Source organism: Syzygium oleosum, unplaced genomic scaffold (assembly GCF_021117445.2).
Source record: "Syzygium oleosum isolate NSW1041296 unplaced genomic scaffold, Sole_v2.1 Sole_v2.15, whole genome shotgun sequence".
NCBI lineage: Eukaryota > Viridiplantae > Streptophyta > Magnoliopsida > Myrtales > Myrtaceae > Syzygium > Syzygium oleosum.
Genome location: NW_026607499.1, coordinates 3,857,364 through 3,881,901, shown reverse-complemented (window position 1 = coordinate 3,881,901; position 24,538 = coordinate 3,857,364). Strand labels below are relative to the sequence as shown.

General features: G+C 38.2%; 1 protein-coding gene across 3 annotated transcripts in view; it reads right to left on the bottom strand.

Moving 5' to 3' along the window:
- Nucleotides 1–24,538, bottom strand: part of LOC115689248 (uncharacterized) — a 49,062-nt gene that overhangs the window by 9,888 nt on the left and 14,636 nt on the right. Inside the window, exons 20-51 of one of the 3 annotated variants that reach the window (XM_056318280.1) lie at nucleotides 23,510–23,606; nucleotides 23,305–23,403; nucleotides 22,668–22,820; nucleotides 22,512–22,586; nucleotides 21,948–22,430; nucleotides 21,520–21,867; nucleotides 21,267–21,398; nucleotides 20,991–21,104; nucleotides 20,728–20,912; nucleotides 20,495–20,603; nucleotides 20,089–20,232; nucleotides 19,710–19,991; nucleotides 18,804–19,460; nucleotides 18,524–18,715; nucleotides 15,486–15,595; nucleotides 14,500–14,789; nucleotides 12,886–12,970; nucleotides 12,467–12,805; nucleotides 11,701–12,054; nucleotides 11,138–11,621; nucleotides 10,309–10,472; nucleotides 8,764–8,926; nucleotides 8,373–8,654; nucleotides 6,045–6,242; nucleotides 4,130–4,172; nucleotides 3,629–3,753; nucleotides 2,977–3,486; nucleotides 1,228–2,001; nucleotides 1,022–1,095; nucleotides 578–920; nucleotides 400–498; nucleotides 112–267 (exon numbers count right to left, since the gene is read on the bottom strand). In XM_056318280.1, coding sequence (XP_056174255.1) covers nucleotides 112–267; nucleotides 400–498; nucleotides 578–920; nucleotides 1,022–1,095; nucleotides 1,228–2,001; nucleotides 2,977–3,486; nucleotides 3,629–3,753; nucleotides 4,130–4,172; nucleotides 6,045–6,242; nucleotides 8,373–8,654; nucleotides 8,764–8,926; nucleotides 10,309–10,472; nucleotides 11,138–11,621; nucleotides 11,701–12,054; nucleotides 12,467–12,805; nucleotides 12,886–12,970; nucleotides 14,500–14,789; nucleotides 15,486–15,595; nucleotides 18,524–18,715; nucleotides 18,804–19,460; nucleotides 19,710–19,991; nucleotides 20,089–20,232; nucleotides 20,495–20,603; nucleotides 20,728–20,912; nucleotides 20,991–21,104; nucleotides 21,267–21,398; nucleotides 21,520–21,867; nucleotides 21,948–22,430; nucleotides 22,512–22,586; nucleotides 22,668–22,820; nucleotides 23,305–23,403; nucleotides 23,510–23,606 — 7,663 coding nt within the window. The remainder of the gene's footprint in view (nucleotides 1–111; nucleotides 268–399; nucleotides 499–577; nucleotides 921–1,021; nucleotides 1,096–1,227; nucleotides 2,002–2,976; nucleotides 3,487–3,628; nucleotides 3,754–4,129; nucleotides 4,173–6,044; nucleotides 6,243–8,372; nucleotides 8,655–8,763; nucleotides 8,927–10,308; nucleotides 10,473–11,137; nucleotides 11,622–11,700; nucleotides 12,055–12,466; nucleotides 12,806–12,885; nucleotides 12,971–14,499; nucleotides 14,790–15,485; nucleotides 15,596–18,523; nucleotides 18,716–18,803; nucleotides 19,461–19,709; nucleotides 19,992–20,088; nucleotides 20,233–20,494; nucleotides 20,604–20,727; nucleotides 20,913–20,990; nucleotides 21,105–21,266; nucleotides 21,399–21,519; nucleotides 21,868–21,947; nucleotides 22,431–22,511; nucleotides 22,587–22,667; nucleotides 22,821–23,304; nucleotides 23,404–23,509; nucleotides 23,607–24,538) is intronic. The other 2 variants (XM_056318281.1, XM_030615248.2) reach the window with 2 other exon arrangements.

The following is a 24,538-nucleotide window of genomic DNA, read 5'->3' as shown; positions in this document are numbered from 1 at the left end:
GTTACTGCGGCGAGAAAGTTGCACCGCAAGGGACATTCAAAGGTCAGCACCCTCTTCAGGAAAAAATCTACCAAAGCTACGCAGTAATAAGGGCTGGAATTGGATACCAACCTGGAGTTTATTAGGTCCATCGTCATCATGATAAGGGAAGGAGACTCGAGAATCACATGTACGAAGAATCTTTGCTTCATCTCTGCAGCTTAACTTAAGCAGGATTTCCTGACCGAGTCTGTTTGTGAAAGTAACAAATGGTCGGATGCAGATGACCTGCAATAAACAAATGCGGATATAATAAAAGATCTCATTGTTTCTCACTCCTTTCACTTCCAAAGGAGATAAAAAAATAATAAGGAAAACAACATATGAAATGCACCAAAGAATTAAGGAAAAGATGCCTGCCTTTGTTGGAATAGACTGGTAGGGGCATGGTTTTGTAGAAACAAAAAGCTTCACGCACTTCCCATCAGCATCATGGGCGTTAATATCCAGTGATCCATCCTGAGGACCAAGAGAAAAACTAAGTGAGGATATTCTCTCCAAAAAGCACAAAAAGGGTTTCTGTGCATGTCAGATATACCATGTCCCCGAGCAAAGAAAGATCTTTCACAGGTCCAAAGTGCCCTTCACCAGAAGAAGACACTGATAGGCCCAAGATGTTGAAATTCAAAGCAGAGGCAATAGTGTGACCATCATATAATTCCTCTTCTGCTATTTCCTCAAAAAAATTTCCATTGCTCTTTTTAGAATGAAAAGGAAGAGCAAATTTCCTGGTAGATTTCTTCCCTCCCATATCTATAAATCGCAATGTCAAAGGCGGACATCTGGCAATTTCAAACCAGTAAGGAGCATACACTCTAATCACTTTTGACAGCATGGGTTGTTCTCTTTCATAATTTTGCTCGAGAATGATTTGCACTATCCTGCAGACAACAATATCATAAGGCATGAAGCTACCTAAGAAAAGGTGGTTCGATCACAAAAGCATTACATAACAAAAAGGTCGAAATCTGCTATCACTGACCTGCCACTAATAGCACTTCTTAAGCTCATTGTTTTTGCTGGAACTCCATGGGGATGAGAAAGAAGAATAGCTTCCTGTAAAGGCAGTGTCAGAAGCGGATGGAGTAAGAGTCCATTATAATCTAAGCAAATCTTGCATACATATTGTCAGAGAAAAAGAGAAGAAAGATATTACATATATGTGTAAAGGCTAAGGTGATGTCTTACATGCACTGGTAACCATCCTCTTTGAGGCAGCAATGAAAGGAACAATGGGCTTCTTATGTCCGCATGGTATACATTTACAGGTGTACCAGGAGAAAGTATCCCTCTTGCGCAGGCAGAGAAGTGATCACCTGATTGCATTTCAAGAACAGTGAACTCCGCAGCAAGAGGAAGAAAATTAGTTAGAGACAACGGAGCTTTGATCACAATGTTCCAATCCTGAATTGGATCCGAACGAATGTCCTTGGCAAGCTCTGTTGCTTGGATGCTTACACAGAACCATAGCTTTTGGGATCCATTTGAAGAAGTTCCATTTAGCGGGGTGCAGTACAACAGTTCATCGGATTCTACCAGCGCTGATACACGTATTTCAGAAATTCCTTTCGGTTCACCAGAATCCTCTAGTCTATTCAGCACAGAACTCCAGGAATATTCATTGGAATCATGGATTCTGGAAGGCCTTAATTGCAGCACAAAGTATTCTGACTGAATTAGTCCTGGGAGAGGGAGAGGGACAGTGTCTCCAGGATTCAATTGTCCAAGAGAGATCTCCAGTTTCTGATGACCTGAAATTTTCTTTCTGTTTCTGACCCATTTTCTTTGCCTAGCATAATTGACAGATTTAAGAGAATCACATGACTCTGGCCACTTCAGACTTTCAACATCTGGGGCATAAACCCAACCATCAGCAGTAGTTACTGACGTCTTATCCAAATGCCAGTCGTCAATCCAATTCCAACCTGGTGGTGACTCAGAGATTGATTTCTCCTGCATTAACTTATAGACGATCATCAATGGGAACAAAATGAGATAAAGACCAAGGATGAAATTGTAAAACCATAAACAGAAAGAAGTAAATTATGTGAACAGCAATGGAACATGTGAAAAATGATCGTTCGAATGTACCGTGATTTTATGGCCAAAAGATATACCGAGGTTTTGTGTTCAACAATAGAATTATTTTTTCTTTGGCATAATCTACGCCCATAAAGTTTATTCTACAGAATTTAACGAGAACATTATCAGATACTAGCAGAAGTAAGAGGCGATACACTGTTGACAATACTTTCATTTAAAATTGTGATTTGGGATGCATACAAAACTCAACAAAAATAAATAAATATCATGATGTTTATTAAAATGAACAAATATTTTTCAATTAGATTATGGGATAAAGAATTAAGTAAAAGTAAAACTTTTCAATGGGCTGATCTACTTTTATTAATAATTTTATATCAAAGTACACCCAAATTAATAAGCTATATAAATTAATGCGGAAGTACATAAATGTTGTTGCTAGTAGGTAATTAAGTCATTTCTTTGTTTTTTTGGTCTGCTTAATTTAAATTAGCGCGAATGGATCATTGTGGTAATGCGGCTCGACCAAGCCAAAGCTCCCCTTCAGAGATTCTTTTAAACTACCACAATAACTATTCAAACGGTTCAACCAACATTAGGATCAGCTATAAAAAAAAAAAAAAAGATGGAGCATCGTTATTACATTTTCCTGCCTACTTTAGTGACTAACTGTTGAAGTTCTTGAATACTAAAGATCAAAATTGATAACAGACTGGAACTATTAGAGACAGATGTTACTTGACATTGAATTGGATGAACATATAATAATGAATAAATATACCCGGGAAAAAAAAAGGCTAATGAGATGCTGTGATTAATTGAGGTGATGAAAACTAGCATCTAAGGCAAAAAAACAATTAGCTGAGGCACTGAAGAGATGATGTACTAACTCACGTTCCAGGGGTTTCCACCTAGCTCTTGTTTCTTAGGTTTAAATGAGCAGCTAACCCAGCCAGAGCTTGGTTTGTACTCCTCTGTTTGAAAGAACTCGTCCTTTTCAGTTTTATCATCCTCAAATTGCTGCACTTCAATCTTACTAGCATCATCAAGAGTTCTATCATCCGAAATTTTGGACTTGAGGCAGAGGCATAAATCAAGTGCGATATCTGTATTGTTCCGTACAGTGACAAGTGACCTTATATCTACATATCTGTCACCATCCTTAACAATTACTTCACTTGCAATTACATCATTGCCTAAACGCCAACAAGCAGCAGGTGCTGCATAATTTAGCCTGACAGTAGTCCATGGACCTTCCCTTGAAGGACTGATTTGGATAAATCCAGATCTTTTGCCAGACATAGAGGAATTCTCCTGATTCTCCACCTCATATCCAGATGACAGTAGTATGCCACACCTTATTCTCCCACACAATTTCTGACCTTTTGTTTCTTCAACCAAGTTCTGCATTAAGCATTGAGAATAACTAAATTTAGAAACTCCTTCCCAACGCTACCTGTGTCACTGTCCACTTGCATACATGTAGAAACTTTACTGAGTAGAGACCTGGAACAAATCCTATCAAAGCATGTGAGAAGAAGATTACCACTGATTGTGCAGAGAACAGATCCATCCAGGATAATTTATTCAAATAAGCTGATGGGCTTAAGCTGTCAGGGATATTTTCTGCCACCTGCTTTAAAGAAGACGAAGAGAATCCAACAGGATTACCTGTGACAAGAAGATATAAGTTACAGACGATTCTCTCACCCAAGCTAAACCTTCAAGGGCCTACAAGGTTACAATAATTAGTCCAGACAACACCACAAACTTACTGAAATTCGGCATTATTTTTTATCAGCTACTAAAAGTCATGCTAGTTTAAATTGTTGTATATAGAATAAGTACAATCTATTAGATTCAAATCTCCAACTTTAATACGTTTTGTACAGCTAGAATTTTGATGTTACGAGGTCGGTAGAAACATGGTCATCTGTAACACAGAGACAGTACGTACGAGTTGAAAAACACAATAAGCAACTTACAAATTTTACGGTCCTATCTCACTTCTCAATTATTTGAAAGTTTATATAAATCAGAATAGTACCATTTCCTGTGTCAATGACAATTAGTTCCACCTTATAGTGGTCCTGCACCAAAATGAAAGTATGAGTTGGCATAAAAAACCATGTACAGTCTTGAAGCAGCATATCAAGAAAAGGACTGACATCCCTCAAGTCTATGGCAAAACACATTAAAATGAAGTTATGATTTAGATGGCTGAAGAAGACTATGGTAGAAATTTAGCAAGTCAATCTAATGGTCTGATGATGTCAAACAAGCTGGGAAAGGTAGAAATATAGGTTCAATCCTAACACTCCCATTTGACGAATAATAATGGACATATGTTTTGATGGCAAAAGCACTTAGCTGTAAAGGCAAGCTGTGGAGAGGGAATGTTATCTATATCTGCTTCACCTCTCCAATTCTGTTTAACACTTCTTACTAGACCATATTAACAAGCTCGAACACCTGTACTAATATTCCCTAGGTCATATCCTTGACCAGGTTTCCTTATAATCAACCCTCCACTATAGTCATTCAAAACAAAAAATGTGCCTCCTTTTTAGACCATGCCATCTGCTTCATTATCTCAAAGAAAGCTACACTTTATTTGCCTGCATCCTGTTATCTGACTACCCAGCATTCAATTTCGTTAAAAATAACCCGACACAGCTATAGTGTCATTCCCTAATGACACAATTCCAATGCATCTCACATTCTGAAAATGGAGTGACATCGGCACAAATCTGAAATCCTTCATGCTAAATGCACCCACATTACCTTGGTGCATCTTAATCTCAAACAGATTCTTCATTTGCAGACTTCAGCATAATTAACAATACATTCCCACTCTTGACCTAATCAAAATGACAATTCAAGATCCTACAACTCTTCATCTACATTTGAAATTCACATCTGCTCCTACCGATTCTGTTCAAGACAATGACATCATCTGCAACGCATAATTCATAAGTCTAGCTTTTCTAGAACTAGTGCAGATGGAGAGGTCTCAAAGCAACACTCAGGCAGACTATTACTAAGAAGTTCTCGACCTCTGCAGAAATAGAGAATTTTCCCAGAGTAGCTAGAAATATAAGATCAAGCCTCTGTCAAAGAAAACCTCGAAATCAATCCAACACTGAACCTTACACACAATAGTTCCAAGTATCTCTTTAAAGAAGATAATCAACCTTACTGTTGCCTACTCCAGTTCCCTTAAGAAACTTCCACAACCAATTTGGCCAATCACAGCAAAATTCATAGTGCCATATCTCAGTCAACATTTCGCAAAGTCTCCATAATCTTGCGTCAAGTCCTCAAAAATAACTGGTAGCATCATTTGATATATGTACATAACATCAAACTCCTCAAAATTGATCTTTCAAAGCTCAACTTATAGTAATCATATAAGGGACCATTTCAAGTCCTTCACATCAGATCCCTCAAACAGGACTGCACTCATTGCACCATAATATGAATCTTTTAAGGGGAGACACAGACTTCCAAAGTAATATCACAGCAATACATATCCTCTCGATAAGACACTGCTCGTAACTATAGTAAAGTACTAGAATCTAAATCTATTATGCTGATTCAATAAGACTCAAAGGAGTTGATGAGGCATCATAGGAGTAGAAGCCACAGTGGAAGCAGACTAATACAGTTAACTCAAAATGGGAACTAAGATAAACAGCACAAGTGATCAGTGTGACCACTGACAATTTTACAGAGAGATCAGGCCATATATCCAGTGTTTAGGCAAATAAGAGAGAAGCTTCCAAGTTTTCTCCTGATTTAGTCATATATGTCCACTGGTCAAGCAGACACATTTATCATGTGAGAAATTCCTCGCCATGCAAGTATGAGATTGACTTTCTTGAGAAGCTTATTATCTTATAAGTAAAAGAAAAATGGACATTTTAGGGGAATCAACTTTGAAAAAGGGATGTTATACATACAGGGGAATCGACTTTGAAAAAGAACATTTCACCCCAATTGACCAGCTCCTGCTCAGAAGACAAGGAGTGTTCTGAACCAATTCCGCGTGTGCGTGCACTTTGCTGCTTGAGCAACGATTCACTAGAGATGCTTTGGTCTTGTATAAGTCGTATTGTCACTGCATACTGTTTGGAAGTTGATCCTTCCACTCTTAAGATCTACAGAATAGCAACAAACACTTATGGAATAGCCATCAAAGCCTTGAAACAAAAGAAATAAAAGAGAAGGTATAAACACCCCTAGTGTTAAAGCCACGGAGCAATGGACAACATGTTTCTAGACAGATAAATTCGATGCAGGTAAACTGAGGATTACACTCATCGACTAGCTAAAAAGCCCGTGCATTTACAGGAATCTGCACATCAGATATGCCCTTTTTTCCAAAACTACAAACTAAGTTTTACGCAAAACAGAGCCTTTGTAAATAGAATAAATATAGAATACAACAGTAAACATCAGCTACACACCACGAGATTGATCAACAAAAGCAGCCAATTTGGCTTCTCTGAATTAATTACAGGTCGGAGAAACCTAGGGTGTGTTTGGTAACTTGCCAAATAGTGACTGATTCTATTCTTTTGTTCCCTGGAACAAAAAAAAAACAGAAATCCATTCGGTAATTTTTTTTTTCCCGGGCACAAATTTGTTCCCAGAATCAATTTTGGAACAGAATCAAGAATAAAAAAAAAGTTACTTCTTGATTCTGAGGAGTAGAATCAGAAATAAAAGAGAATATTTTTTTTTCTTTTTCTTCTTTCCTTCCTGGCTGTGGTCGGTTCTTCTTCTTTCCTGGCCTGTGGCCGGTGGCCGGCGACTGGCGACTGGCCACAAGCCCGTGCTGGCGAGGGCGTCGCGGCCCTCGCCGGCCTTTTCCAGCCCTTGCCCAAGCCGCGAGGGTCCAGCCCTCGCCAGATCCGGCGAGGGTGGCCCTCGCCCAGGCTGCGAGTGTCCAGCCCTCGCCGGCCAACCGGTCACGGCCAAGAAGGAGAAGAAGAAAAAACAGAAAAGAAAAAAAAAGAAAGAAATATTAAAAAAATTTAAAATATTATTAAAAAAAAGAAATTTTGCAGATACCAAACGCATTTTTGTTCTTTTTCTATTCCAGGAATGGAAATTTTGGGTTGTTACCAAACGCCTTCAAATGCTTAGAAATTGTTTCCGGGAACTAAATAAAAAAAAAATCATTCTTGAGCAGAAATTGTTTCCGAGAACAGAATGGTTACCAAATGCATCCCTAGTCTCCAATAATTGCAAGCTCGATTATGGAAGTTGTAAGAGATTATTTAAGCATTCCAAGAACATCTAGTCATTAAAAGAATTCGTTTATCCAATAGTCTCCCCCCAATTTTCTTAGATGTGAGATTTGATGGAACTTTTTTGACATAGCACCCTTAACTTATTTGTAGATCATATTTTTAAAGATCAAAATTTAACAACAGATTTTACATAATTCTTGTGTACGTGCGAGGATAAAACAAGATCTGTTGGTTCATTAACGAAGAACCATCTGATGAGCAACCTCAGTAAATATGTGCACAGAAACATTCGTTTTAGTTAGTTATTCTGGTTCTTCTTATATCAGAATACCATATGGCAAAACATGTATCTCATAAGTACAGAGAACTTTTTCATAGCTTTTAAGTCATTCTGAGAAGATTCATTGAAAATCTAATATCTACTCACAGTGCACCTCAATATTGTACTTTATAGATACTGTAGGCACTGCTTATGTTTTCTATACATCCAGACTCAACTCTAATCAGATAGAGTTATCAGGTAGGTCTTCTCACAAACATGGGTGTCTCAGCAAGGACCAAGGAACACTGTTATGTTATGAACAAATAGTGCTGACAATTAAACCACAAAAGAGCGCATTTAGAGTATAATGCATGTAACAAGCAATGAAAATAAAGAATATTCTAATCGTTAAACTTGTCTCCAAAAGCGAAAAGGCAATACAAAAAATCATCAGTGGTACGATTGAGGCACTCTATTCGTGTTGTCCACATCTCAAGGCAATCGCCATGCAAGAACCAAGGTTTCACAGATCAAACTAGCGCACATCAGCCTCCTATGGAAGGAGAACTTTACCTTGACCACAGTGCGATCATCAACAACTATATATTCCATATCATAAATTCCTAATGGTGCAAGTTTCCCTTGTAGATTGATAAACATCATATCTGGTCAATCAGGCAACTCTTCTTTCTCATTGATGGGACAGAAATACTTATTTTAAACTCGAGGTTAAAGCAACCCATGCCATAAAGATGGTAGAAGACATTAACCTGGGCATCTGCTACAAGTACAGTCACCATGGCTCTGACTTTCCCTCCAAGTTTTCCCTTCATATGAGAATCTAACATATTCTTCAATACAGGAACTTTTAGTGGCTTCATATCCCCAGATGGCATCCTAATTATATTTGGAAGTCCCCTGATTTCTGTAGCACGAATAAAAATATCCTGGCCAAGTTTATTCCGCGGGATGATGAAGTAGTCTCTCTTGTGATGAACACCTATAATGGATCCTCCCCCATAAGTTGAAGAAACTGCTTCTTCTCTCTGCTGCTTCTTCCACGAATAAGAATACAGAGAATCTGGTCAGAAGGTTCATCAGTGAAGAAAAAATTAAATATGTGAAAAAGAAGAAAGAAGATAAATTAATGAAGAGGAATACTATTACTTTATTGGATTTATGAGCATGGCTTAGATTGCTCCAGCTTGCGTAAGCTTGAATGATCATATTGGCACTGGATACAGAGACATTTAGATTTAAATCCCTTCTAGAAGTAATACGCAATTGAGAAGCTGCACCAGGGGCATTCAGATCGTATTGGTATCTACAGCAGATAAAGCAGCATTAGTTCGAAGGAGAATACTGAAGATGATATTGCTAATGAGTGCGACAATATTCCAATAACAACAATGAGGAGGCAAACAGGACCAAGAACTGTCAAACCAAAACTGAACCAGTTTCTCCCCCAAAAGGGGAAAAAAACAATTTAGATTAAGATGTTCTCTGGGCGCCAGGACACAAAAGAAGAATTGAAGTGGTATACGATGTTCAATGATTTGGAAAGGGGACCAATTTAGATTACGCCCTCATCCCTTTCCTTATCTCCAGTAGCAGAGACAATTACTCTAATAATGTCGCAGGTCAGGGAGACCATCACCGCACCTTTTTCACATCATTTATTTCGAAGGTTGCTCAGGATATCACAGTACTACAGTTCTTTTTTTTCTTTTTTTTTTTTTTGATAATCGAGGTGTCCGCGCGGCCGGCGAGCTAGGACTCAAACCAGCGGTGATGCCCAACTAGTCCTCGAGGGGGGCTAGCGCAGCATCCCACCGCCACGACCCCCCACTTAAATCACCGATGGGCGAGTTTGAACCCAGGACCTCTCGTGAAAGGAACTGAGCGCAAACTAACGCGGCCACCGATGGGTGGGACAGTACTACAGTTCTTTGTACTGAGATTGCTAAAGAATCAGCTTGTTGGATTCTTATTCTCCAAATGCATGCTCACAGCAAAAAACAAGATGAGAATTAAGATCACCAAGACATATAATTTAGGCAGTCCTGTTTGATCATGTGAAAAATCAATATTTTAACATAGTTTCCACACACAACTGAATGGGACTGTGCATGATCAGTCTAATTTCTCTATTGCTTTTGATTGACACCGGTGTTTTTAAAACCATAAGGGCGGCCATACCGGATGGCCAACTGTACGCGGTTGACTGGTTCAACCGATACAATTGCTTAAACCGATCTGTTCAAATAGGGTCACTTAAGATAATTAATATATAGATATAGATATATATATATATATATATATAACGCAAATCAACAATGAAAGAAATTCTTCGGCTCAGCTTTAAATGACTTATTTGCCATCCAAAAGGCAGATGTGGGTGCTCAGCACAGTTGGTTGAGTGACTGAAATTTATCTGTGGGTGCAGGTGTTCGAATCACTGTTTCAGCAACCCTTCTCCTTTTATAAAGTCTAAGGCTCAGCAAAATTCACTGATATGATCCAGTCATACTGAAAAAGTATGACCATTGAGGCCGGTTGTGACTGGTTCCGACCTCAAAAGGAATAAAATTATGAACCTAACCGGAGGCCAGGCCAGTCTTGGTCGAACAGGTTGAACCAGCTGGTCCCAGCTGGTATTTAAAGCAGTGACTGGCACGTGATTACATGCAGTACAAGATGGCTAACCTTAGGAACCCGTCAACATGCTCAACCAGTGGCTCCCACGCTTCATATTTATCATTGTATGATCTAACATTCAAGGAGAAGCTGGCAGTGGAATTTATACACTCTTTTCTTCCATGTAGACTGAATCCTAATTCACTTAGAGATACGTTAAACAGGGGAACCATCTGCAAAAGTTCAGCGATATATTAATTAGCAAACTGGGACTATATGGAAAAGATAGTTTAATCTATACAAGAGAAACAAATTCACATATTTTAATCGACGAGAAAACAGCCAAACTCAAACCAAATACAAGTAGCAGCAACAATGTTTCATGCAGCAATGTCATTGTAGAGACACACCGACAAAGCAGGAGGGTTCTTCAGACAGAGCGAGATAGGGAGGATGGGGGGATGGGAAGGATGGAGGGAGGGAGAGCGCCCGGGGGGAAGGAAGGCCTTTAATTGTCTGCAAGAAATGATATCAGTTTCTCTTCCCTCCCATCTTTTGAAGCTTGAATGGGCTGTCAATATCTCCTTAAGAACAAGTCTCGAAATAAGGCTAGTAGGCTGACCTTCAAACCTTTTGGAATCATTGGTATGCACGTCTTTCGAATTTTCCTTAGATATATCTAATGATCTAACTAATCTAGAAATCGAGGCTCATTGAATTCAAGCCAAGGAGCTCCTGGTGATTGACACTTTGCAAGAGCCCCAACTCTGTAAGTATCAACCCTTGCTATAGAAAAAAATCCTGTATCTAGAGAATGATCAGGACTCATATGCCAGTGCTTCCATTGCAATTAGGTTAACTAAGCAGTCTTAAAGATAAATGGGATAAGAGATCTCACCAGCCCACCATAATCATCAAAGAGTGCTGCAGAGAAAGTTCTGATTTCCGCATCAATGACGGTATCATCTAAACCGTTTGTCAAATCTGCCAGCTTTAAGGCAAATCTTCGTGGAGGCTTCTTGAAGCCACTACGTACAATAAAGGTTCCCAAGCCATTACCAACTGCCCAAATGCTGAATGGTTCTGTCTTAGTTTTGGTACCAGATGTATCCCACAAACTTTCTTCCGAAAATTGATCACCACTGACCATATCACTGCGAATGCATCTCAAAGCACTGAAATCATATTGCTTCGGTATGCTCTTGCAGGCAACACAACCTAAGGAAACATAACCTGGAGGAGCCTGAGGCATCCAAAAGGAGATACTCTCCACACCTCTTTGTTTCTTAATCTGACCAACCAGTTGAAAATCTAAAGGGGTTCTGAAAAGCTCTTCGTCTCCAGTATCACAGAGAACAGTGCATGTGCTTGGAGGCTCGTATCTGTTGCAAATTATGAACAGCAATATAATCATTAAAAACACATCGAAATCATAAAAGTTCAGAATGAGGTTCGCCGTACCCTTGAACAGAAATGTCTCCAAAGTAAACCATTCCCCGTTGAACAACGGGACGCCATATTGATAGTCTCCTTCCTGAATTTGAGGCCCGATTCAACCATACCAACTCAAAATCAGCAATTACCTCAAATCGCCGGCAAGAGCTTGCACCTATTGATCTTTGTGGTTGTGGGGTGTCAATATGGCTAGAAGAAGCTTGGGCATTGGGACTTTTATAGGCCTTGGGCGAATCAAGAATGGGAAACAATAAATGACGCAATTCATATGCTACATTCAAGAGGCCAGTAGTAGGATCCGCTGGCAAGAAGGTACCAGCTGAGTTTTTAACACGCCAGAACAGTAAAGTAGATGAGCATCTGCAATCAATTTATGAAGTAGACTTCAGATCAAGGTCAATGATTGATTCTCCAGTTAGATCAAATCAAATATGATTGTATATATTCTAGGATCTTAAGAGAGAGGGACAGAGAAAATACCTAAAGGCTGTATCTGTTACTTAATGACTTAATTGACAGAGTACATGCAAGAAACTATTTGTAGAGTGAGAGAGACACCCAAAACTTAATTAAGACTTGCCCTTTTACTAATTCCTAATAACACTAAGTTTATTTCAACATGATTAAAAAGTGAATCCTTAAAACAGGATAGTGCAGTATCAAATAAACAAACTGACTTCTAATTCTTGGCAGCAGGAATCGAATTTAGCAAAAAGAGGAATAGCAAATCAATATGCTTGTGGTGACGAGCTGAATGAATATATCCGCTTACAGATTGTCAGATCCTATAGTAATGCAATCCCTCAATGGACAAGGAGTGACTAAAGAAGTCAGGATGCAAGAGACAGAAGAGAGCGGGGGTTGTTTCCTTCCTCGTGAAACCACACAGCCAAGGGCAACATAACCTTTAGGCGCTTCAGGAAACCATACACAACAGCTTGTGTCTCCCTCATCAACAACACTCCTCAATGAACCCTCATTACCGTTTGACCATTGTTCAGAACTGACTCCAGCACTTAAAGTTGGCCAGACAAGTCTGAAAGAAAGAGGATTTTTTACTCGTGCAAAGTTCGTATTGACAGCTATAACTCCTTTCGTAGGTGGCTTTTCCCTGTCAAGTGAGGTGTAATAAGTCCCATATTCAAGAAAGAGGAAATGCTTCTCAGAAGACGGAGAAGTATTCTCACTTACGTTGGCGTCAGATAGTCCCCAAGAACAGCAAAACCAGGCGGTGCACGTGGCCTCCAGAACACATACACTTGACCATTGTGAGGATCTGCAAGGTGAAGCAAATTAGGCTAGAATTATTGGCTGTTGGCCAAATATTGCGTAGTCAAGGATGTGGAAGCTCATACTGAGATGCAAGAATGAAGTTTCTTTACCTATAACCAAAGAATGGAGACTATAAGATAGGAGTTGAGATTCATTCTATCTCCTTTACTATCCTTTAGTGCCAATATAAGAAGTCATACACTACAATAAACCAAGGGAGCCAATTGCTCAATTAACTACATCTTCAGGATAAATTAGATGAAGTCTGTTTACTCGAGGCTGCCTCCCAATAGAGTCATTGATACTTTTGACTGGGACAAGTTAAGGCCTTGGAATCATCTTGGAGATCTAAGGACATCTGGCAAATTTCCATGGAAATTACACAGCTGACATTGACTTTCCAGCTTTGGGTAAGAAGTCTGAATTCAGCTATCTATTCTAGCCACCCACTTATACTATCAGCACAGTGGACTGTTGTCATCACATCAAGCTGGCAGAAACTTCACATGAGGTAGATGAAGGAAGAATGAAATTGAAAAAACAATAGAAGTGTTTGTCACCAAGGTTTCATGGCTTCCATTGAGCTGTTTTCTCAAGAATCAGTAAACTCTAACTTGATGTCCGGTATACGCTGAAATTAGTCTAGCCATTACCTAAAGCCCGTCAAACCAGCTATCGCTAGGTTTTGGGAGGTGGAGATATACGGTTGGAGCTATGCAATAGAGTTTCAGGATAAAGAGAAGGATCAACCAAACTGTTAATGTGCAAGAAGCTATAAGGCATTTAGAGGTACTTTAAATATCCTTCTGTCAAAATTATTAGGGTAAATTACACAAAACTCTCCTGAACTTCGAGGTAGCACACATTTGCTCATGAACTTTCAACAGTTACACACTTTTTCCCCCAACTTTCTATTTTCATCTGATTTTTTAATAAAATCTAGTCTTTTACCCTTGATTTCTGTAAAAGATGAAAAAATTAAACAAAAATAGAGAAAAATAAATTAACAAAAATATTATATCATAAAATAAACATCATTAATCATATTAAAAAATAATTTTTTTTTACAAATTGATGAAATATTAGTTGAACTAATAAGATAATTTAAAGGAAAAAAACACATTGAGGGAAAAAAAATTGCCTCAATAACAAAATAGTCAAATAACAAAAATTTGATACTCATAATTTAACTTTAACAATTTATATTTTTAAAATATAATCATTGATATTTATTTTTTTCTGAAATTATCATTTATATTTGTTTCAATAAAAAAATGAGATGAAAATACACAATTACTTCTTAAAAGTCATGTGCATTACCATGCGAATGGAAAAACAGAGGGTCAGCAGCTGTGGCAAATTGAAAGTTTAGGGAGGTAATGTGTAAGAATTGAAAGTTGAGGGGCAAACGTGTACTAGCCCCAAAGTTCAGGGGTTTTGTATAATTTCCCCAAAATCTATGTAGAAATTTTGCAAAGCAGCATTTAGTATTAAGATATAAAAGAATGACAGAATCAAATATAAATGACATACTTCTTATAGTCCCGACTTTGTCAAACTGAGAGCAGACGACAGTTATTTTCTTCGATGTCATTCTTAGAAAGGCCAAGATGTCCTCTTCAACAGCTAAGAAGAGCTTCAAGATACTGAAGGAAAAATTCATAAATATATCGGAAACAGATAACTGAATCTTAGTCTTCCCAGAAGCATTTGAATAATTCAAAGTGGTATCGAACGGCTCCAATATTCTGATCCCATTGCTCTCCATAGTTAAACCTAATGCATTTGCACTCATTTCAATGGTGTCATTCTTCATAACAAGCCTGCATCAAATATCGCATCAATTCCAGTCAAAATAGTGCTCAGCAATTGATACAGAAAAATTTAATATGCAGATAGATATTCTTCACCAATTTAGGAAAACATTCTATTTATAAATCCCAACTTTTGCTTCCGAAGTGTTGAACCAAAGAAGGAATCAAGATGATAAATGTCTGGCTATTTTCCCAGTCTCAAATGGGGTATGAAAAATGGCAAACTCTGAAGTCCAACCATGCTTAAGCTTTCCAAGCACAAGATATTCAGAGGATTTAGAGAAGATGAATTATTTATAGAGTCGGGATTTAGAGAAGATGAATTATTTATAGAGGGTAAAAAAGAGATTTTTTTACATTTAATTTATCTGTGGATGCATTCGATCGATATATAATAAAGGAATAGAGTGAGAAACAGATCCTTCAAACATTACTGAGTAGTTACAGACTCGAACGGATTTTGTCTAGCAAAATACAAGTCCACTACGCACATCCTAATTGCATTTTAAAAATAGAATCCTGTAGTTTTCTGGATCATAAACTTAAAAAAAAAAAAAACAGAATAATGTTAAACAACACAACACAAATTCCAACCAATCAGTGCAATCAAGAACTAGTGAAGAAAGTGCACATCATGAATTCACCCATAGTAAAAACAATCTAAAACAATGCCAAATGATGAAAACTCTACACAAGAGTGCTGACCTGCAGAATACATCCAACTGGGAATGCAGAAGCTTGTTAGACAATATCAGTGATCGTGACTCAGCCACTTCCTTCGAAGCACTGTAGAAGGTAAGCTCTGGACCAATAGCCTGCAACAAGTACATCTGTCAGATCTAACAGTGTTTACAGATAAAGGTAGATGGTGAAAGATGACCACGGAATTGGATCAGCTTAAACATCAGAATACAGGTGAGCTACAATAACAGTGAATCAATGAGTTTACTGGATTTTGTGAGCCTATGGATTGAATTGGCTACGATATCACTAGTTTTGTCTTTCAGACCTTAGCAATGCACAATTGGTTCTCTCCTAAGTAAACTGCAGACCAGTTTAGTCTTTCAGACCTAAGGATACATGTGCTCATTTCTAAAGGCAAAATCTGAAGTGCCATTGTGGCCTTCTTGTCAATTTACAGATGGCCTTTCATTGAGCCACAAAGTTCAATGAATTCATTGAATCAGTATAAATGGAATGGGTGATAGGATAAAAAGCCCGTCATGGAAATGTCCAGGTAGAATAACTTATATTGCACCAGATGCACTGATGAAGGATGGCAAATCCCACAACGAAGAACAAATCTTTAGACTTCACACCAAAACTTCGTATCCCACCTAGGGTTTCTTAAGCATCACACGTAAGAGAAGAATTGCATCACACAATCCCAAAGCAAATACTTGAAAGATTCAAACAATCACCAACTCTATTGAAAAGAAAGACTTACAACCCCACATATAGACTCTCTAAAGTCCTACTCCTAGTTAAAATAGAAAACCTACAGACAGAAATCATGATTGAAATAGGAAGCACCCCATCCTGCTTAAACTAAAATGGAAACTCAATAAAAGAATCAAGTCCTAAAGAATATACGAGAAGAACCCTAATCCCTTCGGGCTCTTATTTGATTTTTGAAGTCCATCTTCACCAAAACATGGTAGAAACGCCAATATTTGAACAAATATCATCTTGCATGATTTTGTTGGCTCCATCATTCTCCCCTGGTTGGAGAAAACTCATCCGCGAGTTTTGACATGTTAAACAGTTGAATTTTCCAGCTTCATCCACATCATGAGAAGTTATGTCCCTCGAGCCGAAGAAGTCCATTTAGGGCATCTTTTGAGAAAGAGTCATGATCAAAGTTGGCTGGCATCACAAAATCCATATCCTCAATTATGCTTATGTGATCTTACGGCCACCTTGAACTTCTTGTTTTATCCAACATGCACTTAACTAGACATAGACAAGCAACATGGCCTAGTTCTCCACACCAAAATCACATATGATTTGAGCTGACTTCTATCCTTGATTCATCGGCATTCTCAATCTTGTCCTTCCAATCAATTATGTCATGTGATTCAAGTTCTTCATCCTTAATCATGGATTCTTTTGACACTGGATGATCTTGTTTCGGTTGGTTGCGCTCCTAGGGCAATTAACAGCCTTTTATTTATTCCGATAATTGATTGAGTTTGTTGTTTTGTAGCTTGAAATCTTTAGGCAAAGCATTCAACTGGGATTTCAACTCGCTAACTTTGGAATCATCATTGTTCCCCAGAGTAGTACAAACTTGGCTCTGATACCAAAGTTAATGTCGGAGGACGAGTCCCACAACAAATAACAAATCTTTAGGCTTCGCACATAGGAGAAGAAATGCATCACACGGTACCAAAGCAAGTACTTGCAAAATCCAAATAATTATCAACTCTATTGAAAAGAAAGAACAACCCTGTATATTAACTCTCAAAAGCTCTACACCTAGTTGAAAAAAAAAACCTATAAACAAGAAACATAATTGAAATAAGAAACACATTATCCTACTTAAACTAAATATGAAACTTAATAAAATCCTTCTTATTCTTCATCGTGCTTCAGTTTAGTGAATAAAGTGCTTTAATAAAAAGTAACCATCTATGGGCTCTTTACATGTCACATTGGTGAATTGATTAAAGCCATTTATACAAAAGACTAGAATAGATGGGATTTTGACACGTAGCACAACCATTGATACTATTTTATCCAGCTCTCTAATTATATATTGGTAGCCCATATAGTCCAGCTTCTCCCTTCTCTTGGGAAAATACTTGATGCAGCCCACAAGATTGTTACTTGTTCAAATATTGCCGTTCTTATGAAACTTCAGTGAAGATGGACCTTTGCATCAATTCACAACCCAACAATGACTCCTAAAAGGATTCTTATCCTAGTTGAAATAGTAGTCACATCAATTAGGATTTGAGTCCTAATAGCATTTCTTAATTTGCTTTTCCTTATCTAAGAAGGATGTCATATTTCCTTTCTCACAGATTAGAATTTTGATTATGTCTTTCATTTTGAGATGTTACAACATTTAAATATCAAAATAAACCATCACCTAACCACTTAAGTTTTTAAACAATTGCAGTGGTCTCACAAAAATTCTCATGCAGAAGAGCAGGAGGTCTGAGTTCAATCTGTCTAGGCCCCTTATTTGCCTCACCAATTATATATTTTTATGCTTCAGTCTTACGCCAAAGCCAGTTACAACATTTAAATATTAAACTGCACCATTGTCTAATAGCTTAAGCTTTTAGAACAATTGGCAATTGACATACGAAATTTTACAATATATTTTTTATTTCTATTAGGAGCAGGAATTTTTCGAAGAGTATATATACAAAAAAAAAAAACTATTTTCAATGCTTCGACGTGTGTGATGCAATTCTTTTATTAAGTGCAGTCATCGAGAAAACCCAAGTGCGATGCTTAGGAAGCTTCACGTATGATGCCATTTGAGCTATTTCTTTTTAAATTCCATTCATGCTCTCTACTAAGTTGAGCTCACTGCTTTGGGACATATTCTCCTACATCAATCCTTCTAGACAACTGCCCCTGGTATATGCAACAACAATTTCTAAAATTTTTACCAACAGTTCCCTGGAACTCCATATTTCTCTTCGCTTTCATTTTTAGTCAAATAAAAAGGATAAAATCATAGAAGAAAAGAAAAGGTAAAGGTCAGTAAAACTGAATAAATACTTAACCTGCAACTCAACGGTGAATTCCGTGGATCTTACAACAGCATTGTTTGGAGGGAGTTCCTGATTAAGATCTTCCTTTGAATATGTTCCACAAGAAGCCTCAACAATTTCTTCTAAGTAAACGTGATCATCCTTCGAAGCTGTGTAACTACTGTTGGTACCTAGCAAAATGCAAGAATCCAAGTATCTACCATCCTGCAGAAGCAAATGATACTTATTACTCTTGATAGGCAGTTACAAATTGCAAAGAGCGAGATCAAGAAAGCAAGTTGGCAGAAATTACCTTAATAATGACATTTTTAAATTGAAGTTTTTTCCCATTTGCCACATATATCATTGTCTCTTTGCCAGGAGCAGAGAGATTTCTACCCCATCTATCTTTGAGATATAACGTTCCACCTTGACCATCATAAATGAAATGATTGTATCTCTCATCATCAACAATTAAAGGTCTCTGAGGGGAGAGAGCCATTTCAGCAGAGGGTTGCCTGTACACCGACTGATCCAGAGTAACTGCATCCACTATATTCAAGGGTAGTGATTTTTCACCATCTTCATGAGACAAGACATCACCAATGGATGGAACGAAGAATTCAACCACAGCAAACAAAAAATCAAGAGCAACAAGCAGTTGTGGTCTCTGAACACAAAGGGACATAAACGATGATGACTGACTAAATTTTGCATCAAGAATGAGCATTGTAGGAACTATTTTGACATCATTGTCATTTGTGGCATCAAAGTAATCTCTGCTCCAGTTCTTATAATCGATTGCTGCATTTTTTGGACTATTTCTAATGTCCTCCGGCTTTCCAATCGCCAACCTTAACCCCTCTTCAGTACCAACACGATCATCCATCACCGTGAAACCATCAAGTGATGCTGACAGGAAGCCATCCCCTGCTTTGTTAGATTTGTATAAAAGCCACATACCATTGACCTGCAAAACATGATGTAAATGTATTTGTTTTCAGCTAAAAATATTCAAGAATAGGTATCCAACAACAATGACATGGTTCAGAAGCATCTAACAGCACAGTGTAGTAGTCCGTGCATAATGAAGAGGTTGATCTCCCATGCAAAATAAAAGGCTCTGATTCTGAGCATGCCAGATGGAATGACATTCTTCATACCACAAGCAATTTCCAGGAACTTACAGTTAAGGAACATTATCAGGATAAAAACTTACTCCCACAGTAGCCAGGGATGTGTCTCCCCCAATCCCAGTTCGCAGGCACAATACGACCAAATTAATAGCCACAGAAACTTTAGTCGTTATCCAGGATTCACCATCCCGGGTAGCATTTTCAACATCTGAGACTTGAGGTACGAGAGCATCTGCCTCAGATGAAGATATCCCAGAATCAATCAAAGAAGGCGCAAGATTAGGTGTTTCAGAAAAATTAGCCTGTGCACATTCAGTTATTATCTGGTACTCCCTATTTGATAAAGCAGCTTTGATTTCCTCAATCTGCAGAGAATTATGACAAGAAACAATTAGAAAATGAGGAACAAACAATACAGGTCTCTTTGATTGAGAACCCAGCCCCAACATGAACATGCATTACCTCGATGGCGACTTCAGAACCGGGAACTTGGTGCAATAGGTCTCGTAGTGACCTCCTGATGACAACAGAAACCCCCTTAACATCTTGAATTATTGATTCCCCCAACTCAGTACCAATGCCAACATTCAAGTTGATGTCCTCAATCTACATTACGCGAAGAAAAAACAGAAAAAGTTAATAAAAAATGCTGCAAAAGCATAACAGCAACCAAGAAAAAAAAATTCTCTTGAAAGACAAAATGAAGCAGCCCTTGATTCAGAAGCATATAATTTTGTTCCCTTGATTCAGAAGCATATAATTTTGTTATTTGCACCTCAGATGCAACCATCCAATAACCTATAGAATCGTGATTTTTTATTTTTGGCAAACAACTTGCTCAATGATCACAAGAACAGGAATCTATTACCCAAATTGTCAATATGTCCAGATGGACAGCACTTATCTCCCTTTTACTGCCAAAAAGCCACTGAAAACTGTTCTGGACAGTAATATGGACGATGTCCAGCTTCAAGTAACTGTAAAAAATATTTCAAATCATCAACTCTTGCTGAGCTGTAGGGAGTAAAAGGCCATGAGAAACAGCAACTGACAAAAAGAATGCAAACAAATGTATCGAGTTTTAAAAAAGAAACAACTCACTCGATGCTATTTGTTCGCCGAGGCATCCATATTATAGGTTTTCTAAGTGAAAGATCCAACTTCACAGCCGGTGACCCCTCAATTTCACTTGTTGTAAGCCACTTCTCAGAGTCTGTTACCTGATCCTTCCCCTTAACAGCATTCTTTGAATTGCCCGGAGCAAGACCCGTAAAATAACTAACAATCTGCATGATAACTCTCATGGCTTATAAAAGAACTTAATTTGCGGATATATATATCCAAGTAATTTTAACACAAGTTACCTCTTGGATAAAGCGATTAAGATACACTACACGAACTTCTGAGAGCTCACCCACCAGGGCATAATCATAACCTTCATAGTCTTCATCATCAGCACTGAACGAACTAAAAAGCAACTGCCAATCAGAGAATATAAAGATCTCCAGTTAGCATTAAGGGAAGAAATTAAAATTAAAAAATAAAACTAAGGAAATGAAGGAAAATACATACATCAACAAAGGAGTACATGAATGAAGAGAACTTTCTTGTACACTAAGGAAATGAAGAAAACTACATACATCGACAAATGAACTGCCTCCAGGATTTCTCATATCACATATCCAGAAATACATATGGTTGCTGGGGAGGCTGTCATCACTGATACGTAAGTTCCCCAGAGCTGCCTTTATGCGAAAGGAGGAAGGGAACACCTTTAACATAAAAGAAGAATTTGATCAGCCAAGAAAGGAAGACTAAACCCCAAGGCCAAACAGGACTAAAAGTAACCGAGGATGCATAGCGGTCCTGACAAAGATAAAACAACCAATTTACCTTAATGTCCGCAAGTAAATTATCTTGCAATAAAGTAGCAAACTTAGCCTCACTTTCGTTCATCAAAAAAATCTGAGCACGGGTCATCTTCAATGTCAAACTAAAAATGATCCTTGACTTCCCCTTTCCTAATAGGCCTTTGACAACAGACTCCTCGACTGCCTCTGAGTGGTGATCATTTCCCATGTCCTCTCCATGGGTATCATGCTTGATTATAGTTACTGAAGAACTCTCGCTGAAAGATTCACATTTCTCATCCTCAGTGTTAATCGCATCAACAAATTCCATGATAGCAAGAATGGTTGGCCTTCGGCAGAAAAAAGACAGGGTCGAAAGAGTCACTATGACCTGAAACAAAAGATCAGCAAAAGATTTAATATTTCAAATAGAGAAAGTGAATGTACATTTGGACACAAGAAATTTCTCACCTGCTTATCAATGTTATTGTACAAAGCAGAGTTGTGATCAAGTACTATGATTTGGGCTTTGACAAAACTGTTGAGTGTATCCTTTAATTCAGAATCTCCCCCCTTAGTCTCATGGGTGTCATAAGGGAGAAGACCAGGAGTGCGAATGAAACTCGGGGGTTTCAAGGACAAACTTTGAGAGAAATCTGCTCTCTGGTTATCAGATAAACTCGTAGATGACTGCATAGGCGAATCAATAGAATCAGCCAAACTCTCAGGGGCCTCATAAAACTTATCATCTTCTTCACTTGCTGCTCTGTCATCGCTATTGACGCTCTGACTCTTAACATCGTCAAAGGGAGATAAAACATCAGCACTTCCAATGAAAGATCTTGCTAGATAACGACGCTTGGAGATGCCCTTACTAGAAACTAAGTCCTCAATTTCCAATGATCTCAAGACAGTACCAATTAACATTTCACTCGCTCTAACTGACAGCTCGACCTGTTTCAGAAAATTCACATCCCTTTAGAGGAGAAGTCAATTGAACAGTACTCAGGCAAATCATGCATAATATCAGTTTACCTGCCCACCAATAGCTCGAAATTCAAATAAACGATTTTCTTCTGCAATCAGCACTCTCATAAAGCCCTGTGCACGCTACAGAGAACAGCGAGTCTGCCAGACATCCAAGTGTTTGCTAACAGTATGTCACGATGGAAAAGGGAAGTGTAGGCTTACCTGATGGTTATAATAGAAGCAGATTTTGAGTTCATCTAGAATACCAGTAATGAACACTTTCTCCACACCCGTATCTTGGCTGTTGTAATCTCCTTTCTCAGAGTCCTCAAGCTCCGATGAACTTTCAGATAGACCAACAATTGGCGCAGACCCCTGCAAGGTTTGTGTGAGAAAGCTCTAATGCTAAGGCCCAAAAGGCAAGTTAATTTTGATGGTGCATTGCAAAGACCTAGAATAATATCTATTTCAACTCGAACTGTCCCCGCCCCTGAAAACTAGGGTCTAATAGGGGTCTATGCTTTCATAACTCAGGTATGGCTAAATACAGGCAAGGAAACGGAGATTTCAGAGCTGTCAAAAATAAATAGTCTAAAGAGTTATCACTTGTCAGCCAGTGGTCCAATTCTTTGGTAATCATCTCCCTTTTCCCTTCTCTTTCCATTAGCTGTTGCAACTTGCAAGTTCTTTAATATAACAACATTAAATCCATTCGTGGCCAACATGATCCAATATATTTACCGGGAAAGAAAATAGCATCACATAATGCCTAGGTCCAGGTATCTTCAATTAAGGATGAGAAAGAAATCACTCTAAACTCAATAATGAGTTCAAAAGCATCAAATTGGGCCCAAATTACCGAAGCACGATAAATAGCCCCTTGCAATCTTCTTTGCCAGAGTTTCCTCAACTCTTCAGTATCGCATCTCATGATTAAGGCATTTGCATCTTCCACGACCTACAAAATGAGATAAACATATTAGACATCCCAGACCTGAATCAAGCAAAGATCCAGAAATTAGTCTTTTTCTCTTGTACGATTTTTCTTGGTAATGTAGCAATACCTTGCTATTAGATCGTGCAGCTTCCGAAACAGCCACCACATGGTCCACATCACCAACAAATTGTGCAGGAACTTGGAATACTTGTTTTCCTCGCAAGCTGCCACAGTATGATAAAAGAGTGACTCAACCCTTAAAATTCACGAAACCACGTGCAGAAATTAGCTTGAGACATCATATCTCTTTGAGACCTCTGAAATCGGCAATATATTTTCTATACTATCTGAAGAACAGTGACCAGTCGATGACAAATGAAAACTCCTAAAGTGCAAGATACTTGAGAAGATTCACACATTATCCAGGATCCGATTAGCTGCCTAAGAAAATTGTCAGTTTTATACAATCTATAAGCAGTTCCACTGGCTTTACAATGGACCACCCCATACATAAACGAAAATGGATACACTGGAAATATTTAGCCTGCGCAGTCATCAGATTGAATGAGTATGCTGTACTTCGGGAGCCAAAGAAAGTTATTGGCCAAAGTATTAAGAATAGTCTGGTGGGAAGGCAACAACTAATAAACAAGCAGCAAGCTCTTCAAATAAAGTCATCCAATTTCACCAATCCAGATCAATGACAAACCTTTTTGGGTAGAGGAAAAATAATCACATTCCTCTCACTTTCATCGGCTTAGCTTTGTTTCCCTTGGTAGTTTATCATGTCAAAAAGATGACATGAATGTCATATTTTAAGTGTCAACGATATTTAAATATGGAGCCACGCCTTCATCAAGCAGCAAGCTTATCCTTTAGATAAGTTAGTCGTGTTCCAAACATTTCCACATGATGTCAAAGCAGGTCTTGTTCTTGAATCTCTCCAAGCCACGCATTTACCCAGCATTTATGAATAGATTCTCAAGCTTTAGCCTTAGGCCAAATCCCAATGTGGAGAGTGTCAGACTACTTAGCCATTTAAACACACATTTGTTAATTACAAAAGCATTAACTTAGTCCATACATAAAGTAGAAATACTAACAAACACATATACTATACATAGCAGAATGACAAGTAAGTTAATGAAACAGCTGA